This window comes from Chlorocebus sabaeus, chromosome 25, assembly GCF_047675955.1.
Source record: "Chlorocebus sabaeus isolate Y175 chromosome 25, mChlSab1.0.hap1, whole genome shotgun sequence".
Lineage (NCBI taxonomy): Eukaryota > Metazoa > Chordata > Mammalia > Primates > Cercopithecidae > Chlorocebus > Chlorocebus sabaeus.
In genome coordinates, this window is record NC_132928.1 from 52,515,379 (window position 1) to 52,527,510 (window position 12,132).

At 43.1% G+C, this 12,132-nt stretch overlaps 1 protein-coding gene across 1 annotated transcript in view; it reads right to left on the minus strand.

Annotated features, from left to right (window-relative positions):
• Positions 1 to 12,132, minus strand: part of BRINP2 (BMP/retinoic acid inducible neural specific 2) — a 112,864-nt gene that overhangs the window by 50,341 nt on the left and 50,391 nt on the right. The window contains exon 2 of the mRNA XM_007989390.3: positions 4,617 to 4,961. Coding sequence (XP_007987581.2) covers positions 4,617 to 4,885 — 269 coding nt within the window. The 5' untranslated portion in view covers positions 4,886 to 4,961. The remainder of the gene's footprint in view (positions 1 to 4,616; positions 4,962 to 12,132) is intronic.

Consider the following 12,132-nt stretch of genomic DNA (forward strand, 5'->3'; position numbering starts at 1 on the left):
TGGCTTCTAATGTATCCCCAGACCATCCCTTTCCAAAAAGAGGTAGCTAGACATAGATGTAATAAGGACTTAGGTCAATATTTTGGAATTGCATCCAGCATTGCTTTCCTCCCAACCACTCATCATTCTCTATGATTTCCAACTTTCTCTGTTAATGTTAATGTATTCTTTCCGAGTTTTAAGTGTTTCATCATAGTGGCTTGGATTTTTTCCAATCCCATGATTATCTCTCTATTAAAACCTTAATACAAAAAAGAAATAAAAAAAAAAACCAGACTGCTCATTACTTTGATTTGTAGCAAAGACAGAATGGAACATTACCACTAGAGTGTTTCGAGAAACCATATTTACATTTGCATCAGCTCAATTTAGGTGCCTGATTAGGTGCGTGTTATGATGAAGATGCACTTACCAGTCAAAGGGAGGTGGCATGGTCTAGAGTAATGAGCAGGAGACTTCAAGTCAGGAGCCCTGAGTGCTATTTCTGGCTGTGACTGGCTACCTCTCTGACCTTGAACAAGTACATTTCACATGCCTTAGACCCTAGTAGCCCATTGTAAGGCTGCTGTGAAAGGTTGGTCTCTAAGTGTTTATTGCAGTGGGGGCTATGGAATGGAGCAAGGTATGGGGAGCTCGGAAGTCACACATGGAACTGGAGACAGGACCTCTGTTCTTCTAGCTCTTACCATGAGCCTATTAAGAGATGGGTCTGAGAAATAGGCTAATAGGTCAGATCTTGTTTTGACAAGGCTCAAAGATATGCTGAGAGGTTGGTTAATGTTTAATTTACAAGACTGTCAAAAATTGGGTGAGATGCCCAAGCCCATCCTGTTATCTAGGAGGGCTTAACCAGAGTGCATATTTTCTCTATTCTCTTCATAGTTTCTATGATTTTCATCACTGGGACAAAGCAGCCAGCAATCACCAGCCACTGGAGGACATGCCTAAGAAAGGCCTGCTCAGTGAGCCATCCTTAACTTTAGACACAAGGGCTTGACCTATGGCAACTTTAACATATGCTGGAAACCATCTTGCTTCCTCTGGTAGCCCACAAGGCCAGTAAGATTGTGCCCCAGAGAAGATCCAATTATTCTTCAATTGAGTTCCCCTCCCAGCAAAGAGCTGGATTGAAGGGTAAAGGTTGACATGCTTTAAAAAGGAAAGCGAGAGAACAGTGTTCCCCCCTCTAACATAGGCTGTTGAATGCTAGGACCTCAGCAGACATTAAAGCAAAAAAGCACCTATGATTCTCATCTCATCATCCTTCCTGCATAGGCTAATTTTAAGAGAACAACCTAATAATAATCGGCAGTGTTTATTAAGCACTATCCTAAGTGCCTACATCAACTACCTCCTTTAATTTTCACATTAATCCATTAGGTAGGCACTATTACTGTCCCCACTTTACAAATATGAAAATTGAGGGACAAGAAAATTATGTAATTTGCCTGACATTATAGAGATAGAAAGTTGCAGCTCCAGGATTAGAACCCAGGTCACCTGGCTCTAGGACCTTCACTCTTAAGCACCTATGTCTGTATGGATACAAATTTGTAATGAGGAGAGTGACAATCTCTGGAGGTCCATGATTACAGAGGCTGCACCTATTCTAGAGTGACTAGTCATCTCAAAGTGAGAGCATACTCCAACATCCTCATAAGAATAGATGGAATTTGTAGTTAAGTATTAGAACCTTGCTGTGCAATGGTTTTGATCTGTTCAACAGGTAGAAGACAAGGGAGGGTCTCTTTCCTATTATGCAAGAAACCTTCAAGTGATTCTGCACCAAATATTCTGACCCCCTTGAATAATAGTTTTATTCTTCTCTACCACAGTGCATCTCCTTAAATGGAAGACACATGTGGCTACTATCTGATTTCTATGTCCCAAAAGCTTCCTTAAAGGGGCAAACAAAACATTAATTCTGTTTGAGACCCAATATTTCCCCTTCAACACATTTCTGATATTCTTTGTTTTTTTTAAATCCTTCAACTCTTCAGGATAATGGGAGAGAAATTTGAGGATGATTCTCCATGTATGTTTTACCAGTTTTCTTTGACCTGCTTTAGTCAATGCCAACAAGGTCCTAAATTTGCCAGAGGAAATGCCACTAGATACAAAGTGGGAAGGGATAAAAATGAATTCCCATTGGGATAATGTAGAGCCCTATAAGGGCCCATGAGCCGCCATTTTGCTTCATCACTAAAGGCAAAACTCGAGGAATGCTCCTGAAGCAGCGGTGTGTGACTGTCCTCTCTCTGCCCCACCAAAGGGCCACAAATCAGAATACTACACTCCTGTCAGAATGACTGGTTACTGTTTCCCCAAGTACAGGTTCATGTGCAATAACTGACCCCAGAGAAACAGAATGGCACAGTGTAAGAGCTTGTCACATTAAATGATCAGGAAACCATTACCAACTGATAGAACAGTTGATGGTGCAGAAATGATTACAGACACTCCCCGCAGGCCCGCTGGGAGCTGCCGCCCAGGCACTAGGTGGCTACCAGGCTGTCCGGAAGAAAACTCTCCTGAGGGGAGAAGGAAGCTGAGAGTTTGTTCCCTCTAGTTTCTATAGCTCCTTGAAGTGGAGAGTAGTTTTAGGACTCCCAGCCTGACTTCAATTCCAGTAAACTTTTAAAAAATTATTTTTGGTGATAACAGTGCTTCTGTGAGATTTGGGATAAACTAAAAAGTCTAAGGTAAATTAAATCTTATTTTACTGGACTGGAGGGATTCTCTGCTTAAGCACATTCTAGAGTGGATTTTCTGATTTTTTTTTTTTGAAAGATTGAAAAAATTTCTTTAATAAAGAGAAGGTCACCCTGAATTTGCCATCTCTTTGAGATTCTTAGGTGTTTACTGACAGCTGAGTTAACCCTCTACTCTGTTCCTCTTCTACTCATCTGCTTTTACCTGAGCAGGTATAAACTCAGTCCCTCCCAGCCTGAGTTGGTGCTCTCTGCTTTGGTAATGCTGTGTGAATTTCTGCTGTGGCCCTTGGAAGATGGCAAGGGCCAGAATCACCAAACCAGGGAGTGTGAACTGCAGTCTCTTCCAGGACCAGACTGCATCTAAGCCCAGTGGGAGAAAAATGGCCTGAAAGGACAGCTGGGCAGGCAGTTCCTAAGAGTAGGATTTTGTTTCTAGGAATCTCTGGGTCCACAAAGTACTAGCCCCTCAAATATCTCCAACCTTGCTCCTTTGTCTGCATCCAAGTGTGGGAATTTTGAAGCAGGTGAATGGCCTCTATAAATGGCCACTGTTTTACCATTTGGGAATCTTCTGATACTGTACTGAATACTCTTAAAACCATACTTCTGAGACCCCTTACAAATCTAAAGTGGTTGTGTCGTTACTGCAAATGTTAAAAAAGAACTCCCAGAAAAAAGAAAATGTCTCTAAATATATTTTCAGAACCCAGACTCTGCAATCTGCCTACTTGCAAGCTAATCCTGGCACCACTATTCACTAGCTTTGTGCCCTTCAGCAAGTTGCTTAACTTCTTTGGGCCTCAATTTCCCCATCTGTAAAATGGGGAGAATAACTGTTCTTCCAACACAGGGTTGGAGCTACTTTACATAAGGCGTGCAAGATGCTAAATCTAGCAAGAGGTCCAAAAACATTAGTGTGTTCATATGACTAGAAATGCATATGCCAAAATGTTAACAACAGTAACCTTTAGTTGCCAAAAGAATGGATGGTTTTGTGTTTTTGTTTCTCTTTGTGCTTTTTCGTGTTTATTTTTCTTTTTGCATTAAAAACTAATTAACTAATTTGAATTAGAAAATAAATGCCTTTGAACAAAGAAAAAAATCACCAAAGCTCCCAGGGTTATCTAAAGATGCAGGCAAGGGGAGAGATGACAAGGGGGCAGTGGACAGAGGAATCAAAGGGAAGTTTGAGTTCACCGGTGCACTGTGGGAGCCCTGGAGGTGAGCACGTGGAGGAGCACTCTATTTTGGAAGTGCTGGTCCAGCAGCCAGGAATATGTGCCTGGCTTATTCCACCTGATGATGAATTAGGCAGGTCTCAGGAGTCTGACTTTCAGCTCTGATGCTTCTGGGGATGGGCCTAAAGGGCCTAACCCCTTTTCCCCACAAGGCCTGCAGAGCCTGGGGTGTTGACAAAGGGTAAGGGCAGGTTTGTTCCTGACCCTGCATGGCTCCCCAGACCTCTAAGGCAGGACCTGGAGCTGCCCTTCCTTTATTTGTATGTCTAAGTAATTACAACTCATGAAATGATCTAACCCATTAGCTAAAACCTGGCCCCAGCATTTGACTCTGACCTCCTACAGCAGCCTGGGCCACACGCTGACTCCATGCTGCCTGATTTGTCCTCAATTTATAAGCAGCACAACCTATAAATAGAAACCCTTGTGCTAAGTTCCCCAGGAGGCATCAGCAGGTTTTCCAGCTTGTATGTGTTTTCTTCTTTCTTTTTTTAAAAACTAACATGGTAGGCTTGTTTTCCCTGCCTGGTGTTCCTCCAGCTTTCACCTCTAGTTCAGTTTGAGGCCATTCCAGCCCGCTTAGGGGTTTGGGCTGGCACACCAGCAGGGGCTGTGCAGGTTGGGTTCTTAGGGAAGCCCCTGTCTCAGTAGAGGACCCACTTACCTATAGATCCTGTACCTGGTGGTGAAACCCTGGCGGTACCGCTCCATGAAGTCAGCATACTCCTGAGCGCGGTGGAAGGGGCCCCGGTCTGTGAGCAGCCAGTCCAGGGGATGCTGGCCAGCTACGGAGGCATGCTGCTCGGGGACCACAGCAGCCGCCGTGGCTGAGACGGCCAACACCCAGCCAGGCAGGCCCAGTGCCAGCAGGGCTGTCCATGGGGCCACTGCCGGCCGAAGCCCTCTAAACCGAGTGCCACACTGCCACCTCATGCTTCTCCCGGGCGGTTGGTTTCTTCATTCTCTCGCCAAGCTCTCCCGCTCCGTGCTGCTCCTCCAGGGCTCAGAGCTAGAAAAGTACAAAAGGCTATGTCATTTAGGCACCCTGGTCTTACCCCATGGGCCTGTGAGCATCACTCATAATTGAGTTGGGCCCATTCTGGAAATCCTTTATCCTAGTAACATAACTTGGTTCTAGGCATTTAGCTAAGTGCTTGAGGTACATCATTTCATTTAATCCTTAAAACCAACCTGTGAAGAAACAGTATTGCCATCATTTCACAGATGAGAAAATGAGGCTTAGAGAGAAACTTAAGAAAGATGCTTAATTAAGTTTACACAGCTATTAAGTGGTAAAACCAGAGTTTGAACTCAGGGGATCTGACTCTTAACCCTTATGTTATGTTGTGTCCATGCGTCCTGCCTTGGCCCACTTAACACCATCCATTTCTGTCTTCCTCTTCCAAAAATGCTCAATCTGTCTCTGCAATTGCCTCAGACTGTGGGCTGCCTCTCGAAGTTTGATGTAAGGTGAGAAGCAACCCTATTTTCCTGGTGGAGAATTGTGAGGTAGAAAAGTACTAAAGTTCCTTCCATTGCTGCTGTGAAGCTGAGTGAATGTGGGTAATCACTTCCTTCTCTGGGTTTAATGTATAGACAGACTTGAAGAGCTAATTTCTAAGACCTCTTCCAGCCTTGAACATCTGATCTCCTCTCTTATTGAAGGTCACGTGGGATGGAGTTGGAATGGGGAACTCAGATACTGCATATAGCATCATCAGAGTGGATCATGCACTCAAGGATATCCATCATCCTCTCAGCTCACTATGCAGCTTAGGAGCACCACGAGGGGCAGGGCTGAGCAATAACTGCTGTATCTTTCCATACCAGCTCCTGGGAGCAGACCTTCACAGACAGTTCTTGAAGGGATGAATGAGTGCCTGCCCTGCCCTCTCTGAGTTAGGGGTAAGATGCCAAGAAAGTAGTAAGATTCTGGCCTTCGAAATTCCTGGCTGCCTTGTGACTCATCACAGGTCTCTGATTTTCAGTGCCTACTCTTTGGACTGAGAACAGAGTCGCCTTTTTAAACCTCTGGGCAGATGCACAGGACTGTTCAGTACTGTGGGGCTTCTTGGAATTGTGATCATTTCCTCAGTCTTTAATTCCTAGCACATACTGTCAGAATCTGCCCATCTCTCCTTGTCAGCACCACTTCAGTGTGTGCCAGAATGACCTCCATCCCCCAGCACCTGTAGTTCATGGCTTGAGAACATTCTCTGACTACCAAAGCGCAGAGACAGGCTCCCTGGGGATGAGGCAAGGGGCGTTAATTCCCTGGCAGTTCCAGACTCTGGTAAGGGCAGACAATGTGGACTTCAGCACTTGATTTATGCCCCCTGCCAGAGTCCCCCAGGGCACTCTGGGTTGGTTCCAGTTCACAAAACAACCTGACTTCCATCAGATCAGTGTGAATCCCAAAGGGGCTGCACAGAGGCTGGAAACAAACATTAATTCTGGAACTCTCCCAGCCTAAAGTTTGGCCTGAGTCTGAGAGATTCGTGCCTCACCAGTCATATAGGATGCTTTCAGAAGAGTTGCAACCCCTGCTTAGAAGGATGGAGGACACAGCATGAGCGGCTGGATGTGCAGCGTCATTCCTTCACTCCAGCTCGTGGGTATTGACCACCTCTCATGTGCTAGGCAGCTCTTAGAACTTACCACAGTTCTCACAGAAAGTTTGTTAAATAGCCATGATTAGTATGTTTATATTTTATTGGGACCCAGAATAGTTGAGCCTATGAGACTGCAGAACCTTGATAAAGAATGTGGTACAGCCTAAGGAACTAGAGCAGGCGGTAAGACAGACCCTCACTTAATAAACTAGAGGTGGGGGCTGAAAGAAGAAAGAAGAAGAATGAGGCAGCTCCTGCCCTACCAGATCGTCAAACATGATAAAATTCCAATAATTAAAACAGGTGATACTGGCACACAAACTGGACAGCAGATCAATGCAATAGAATAGATAGCTAGAAATAAACCTTTTTATGTATTAGAACTTAAGTATATGAAAAAAAGCATCAGAGACTAATTGCATGGAGGATGGAATATTTTATACCTAATATTGGAAAATTAGTTCCAGTTGGAATAAAAAGTTAAATATAAAAAATAAAATCATAGAAAGAAGGAAAATCCCCAAGTGTTTTATAATAAGCATGCATTACCAGGAAAAAAAAAAAAACTCATTTGAAACTAAAAAGTGAAATCAGCTTTGTACATAGAGGGTGTAGGCATTTTTTATATGGATGCAATCTGATGAGGATGCCCAAAATATTTCTCATATTATCATTCACATATTCATTTATTGAAGAAACATAAATTGAGGGCTCCTAAGTGCCAGACACTCTGCTAAGCATTGACAATACAAAAGCAAGTGCTCATTACATTACCTGAAACTCTAACATTACCAATTAATTCCTTTTATAAAATATTGCTCTATTTTGTTTAAAGGCATATTGACAAAGGGGATGGGGAAATGTTCATTCTGAAGACTGCAGCTACCTGATTCTGGAGGCCAAGACATCCAACACATCAAGGTGGAAATGCAAGGACATGGGTGGGAAGACACTGGAATGCAGAATTCCCAAATGACCAAGATTCCCACACCCTTCTGTGCATGCCCTATATGACCCTCTCCCCTTGAATATGGGCAGGACCTGTGAGTATGATGGGATGTCACTCCCGTGATCTGGTTGCTAATCAGTTGACTTTGAGTTATGATCTGATGAATGCAGAGTGCATTGAAAATCCAGATGGCAGATAATATTTTAGATCATGGTGGTGGCAGTGAGGACAAAGGTTTCTGAATAACCTTGAGCAACACCCTGGGTAGAACTGACCTACTCAAGTGAGCCTTTAGAAGAAAGTGAAGTGTCAAAGAGATAAGCTTCTGCTGACCTGGGGAGTAGCAAACAGCCATAAGGTGAACTGCTTATGGAGGCCACACGGCTATGAATTATAGACGGGCTCTGGAATCTAAGAGCAATTGCTAGCCAACAGCTAGCAAGAAAATGGGAACCTCAGTCATATGACCTTAAGAAAACAAATTCTGCCAGTAACCATGTGAGCTTGAAAGAGGACCCAGAGCCTTGGATAAGGACTGCTTCCCTGTCTAGCACCTGGATTTGAGTCTGGTGACACCCTGAGCAGAGGACCCAGTTAACCTGTACCCATGCTCCTGACCCACAGAGACCGTGAGATAATGCTTTTGTACTGTTTTATGTCATTAAGTTTGTGGTAATTTGTTGCACAGCAATAGAAAAATAATGCAGACACATAAAAGATAACTGTAGCCTCTCCCATTCTGCATAAGGCCTGGCCTAGTGGGGGTTCTTTATGCTCCCTGCAGACCAGCTGTTATTCTCTGCATGAGAAGAAGCCAGTGTGGCAATTTCTTGGCAAAATGAGACTGATCATCTCCCCTAACTCAGATGAGTCACATCATACCCTGGCTGTCTAGTTTATGGACCCCTTCAGGTCAGAGACCATAAGTGGTTTTCAAAAGTATTGGATGAATCAATTCCATGCATTTCATCGTGCGGTCATTGTGAGCTACTGAAAACATGTGTCCTTGGCCCAGCTACTTCACCCCGTGGTGCACTGATCTCCTGTGTTGCAATATGTGGTTATAGTCACCACCTCACGTAGCAGGTGAGGGTTTTCTAAGGACAGGTGAGAGCACACATGTGAAAAAGCTGTATGCTCTTTGAAAGAAGAAAGCTATATTAAGTCAACGGGTGCTTCTTGTCATGCTTTCTTTGTAATTATGCTTTTTCAGAACTCACAATGTGCTAGAACCTGCCTGGTTATAGGAGTATCAGCTTTAGAATCAAACAGTTCTGATTGCCGGGCCAAGTCTGCTGAGCACAGCAAGAACGCCTGAATTCAGTGCTGACTGCTCCTCTCAAAAACCTGGCCTTGGAATCATATGGTTTCCGCTTCACTGATTTTTCTCAGGATCTGAAGACATTTTAACTAAAAATTCTCTGTTTAAGAAAGAGAAGTTTTAAACAGGTTTCAAACTTTCTTTAAAACAAATCCCTAGAACATGTTCCTTCACCTTTTAAAAAAGGACAAAATAGTTGCTGCATTGACAGTTGTGTTACCATCAGGCTTTTTAAGGGGAACAGCTTTTGGCCATTTCCTGTTTATGCTCCGCAAATAATATCACTAGAAATTTTGCTGCAGCAACCTGTCAAGCAAATTTTAACTGTCTAAATCCTCACAACTTCTGGTGGAACTACTAATAAGCAGAAAAGTAAAATAGTTAGTACCTTCCCCACTGTGCTTCAGTTTTTCCTTCTTGTCCTGAAGCTGACTGCATAAGTAAGCCTCCGTGTTATATGCTAGGATATTAAAGTAATGGCTAAGTGCGTTCCTTTATGAAAAGAATTATAAATTTACTTGTGAAAGCCAAATCATTTTGCTTATTAGACCGCACTTAAGACAGTTTTACATCTAAAGAAATAATAAATTAGCTTTGCACCAAAGGTACAGGTAAACCAAGTCATGGGTTTTCCTTTGTTGACTGCATCAGCTCAAATCTGTTCTTTAAGCCATGGATTAAATGGATCACAGCTTTGTCAATGAAAAAAATCATGTATAGATGAAGTCACATGAGACGTAGGCAGTGCAGTCTTGAAATGGTAGAGCTTATAGGAATCCTGTCTCTATCACTTTCAGATTATTACCCAGCTGAAGACTTCTTGGGAATTTTTTTGCATCCTCCTGTTGTTTTTAATATCTATTTATGCTAGGTATGTCAAAAGATAAAGCACTCAGGATTTGAGGCATTAGCTGCTGGTGTACCATATCTTGGCAAGTGAGATAGAGATTTCTTCATTGAAAATTATTGCCAAGGAGGGGTTATATCTTGGGGAGTTAAGGATTTGGCTAAGCTATGGTTATAGGCCTGGAGAAAAGGTAAAATAGGTGTGAAAGTAATATTGTAGGTAACAAGACTATTAATGATAATTATCATTAATAAATACCAATATAAATCATTTCATATTTGTAAGGTAGTTACTGCTTATGAAGCACAAACAATAAAATCAATCTTTTTAACAGATAAGAATGCTGAGGCTAGAAATGGATAAGTAAATTGCACAAGGTCACAGATTTCAGTGGTGGATTGAGGTCGACCTATCCTAGATCCCATAGTATTTACACCTCACAGCATCAGTTATATGACTTACAGCTATTTAAAAAAAAAGGGGGCCTTTGCCACTTACAAGTTGGCTCCCTCAGGCAAGTCACTTCCCTCTGGGAGCTTCACTGTATCATCAGTAAAATGATTTATGAGGTCAGGTGACCCCACCTGCTGCTGAAATTCCATAATTCTATGTAAATATAAGGGGCACATATGAAAGGGGAGAGGCATTATGATTTTAGAGTTCTTTGGAAGGAAGCTATGTGTTTCAGAAAGGGACCGAAACATAAAAGAAGCAGGGTAGCCAGGTGCGGTGGCTCACGCCTATAATCCCAGCACTTTGGGAGGCCGAGGCGGGTGAATCACGAGGTTAGGAGATCGAGACCATCCTGGCTAACACAGTGAACCCTGTCTCTACTAAAAATACAAAAAATTAGCCAGGCATGGTGGCGGGCGCCTGTAGTCCCAGCTACTTGGGAGGCTGAGGCAGGAGAATGGTGTGAACCCAGGAGGCAGAGCTTGCAGTGAGCCAAGATTGCGCCACTGCACTCCAGCCTGGGTGACAGAGCGAGACTGTCTCAAAAAAAAACAAAACAAGAAAAAAGAAGCAGGATATAAAGCAGGAATTTTTGCCTATTGGAGCAGTGACATTTCATAAAGTGATTAGGCAGTGACATTAAATAAGTTTTCAAGCCATTTAAGTGGTTAATTGGCCAACTCTGTTGAGGAGATGTTTTCTTGAATAAATCTGAGGGTGTCAGTGGTTAAAAAAAAAAATCACAGAAAGTGTTATTTGTTCTTGTTATCCACAATATGTTGATGCAAAACCTCCTGTTTTTACAAGAAAGGGAGAGTAGATAGGAGAGATGACAGGACATTCTTAAGAGCAAGGGTGGATGTGGGGGTGCTATCATCTCAGATCTATGACTTTTATTCTTCCCTCTTGTTGCAATAAACTGTCAACTTCAACAGAGACTAATCGTGGTGCTTTTGCCTTGACAATGTGCTCCTGGTTTCATTTTGTAGAGCCTCATCAGCTCCCATAATTCTCCCATTTGAACCTGAGTAGGGGTGACACATTTTGTCACTGCCCTCCCCAGGCTCCATGATTCGACCTTCAGTGTCATCCTCAGGACTGGCATGGAACTGGCAAGCTATAGGTGATGCATTTCCCCACTGCTGGTCAGGAATGACTTAACACCGGTGAGGGTATACATATTCTCACTGTATAGACTCAGGTTAATAATATTAATAATTATTTATGCAAAGGTAAGAGCTAATCATAATTACTCTTTACTAAATATTCTTACATTAATTTAAGACCTTTAAGAAAGGAGGCCGAGAGAGCCAAAGACACCCTCTGGAGATCACTCCACAGTAAAACAGAAGTAAAACTCAGATATTCTGACTCTGAGACTTATAACTCAGCTCTCCTTAACCTCACTCACCTCTGTTCATCAAACAGTCAATCAGTTATTAAGTAATGTCTATGCACAAGGACTGTCCCAAGGGATGGGAGTAAATCTCATGAACAAGATGGACCCAGCCTTTGCCTTCATAGGGCAGGAACAAAACATAGGACTTGAGGATCCTGCAGTGAGCTTAAAAGATACACAGACACACACACACACACACACACACACACAGCACTCACAAACATGTACAGCTTTAGTGACATTAGACCTAGTAGGCTCCCTGTTCTCAGGCCCCAAATTTATAGGTTTCTCTGTGTGATAACTAGCCCTTCACTTATCAAGGACAGATTCATCTGTCAGTTGCTGAGGCTTCATACTCGCCTGTCAGGTGTCCTTGGTGCTTTCCTTGGTGAGACGAACTAACTGACAGGCTTGCCCAGAGCCCTGAGCGATAAAGCCAGGGGCTGAGTGTGCAGACCAGGAAGACCCTTCTCCTCCAGAGCCTCCCTTCCAGTCAGGGGGATCACTAGCAAATAGAAAGATGGTACTGCTGATCAAATAGAACTTCTAAATAAAAAGTTGCTCATCTCGAAACCTTTAAAACTTCATCTCCATGCAGT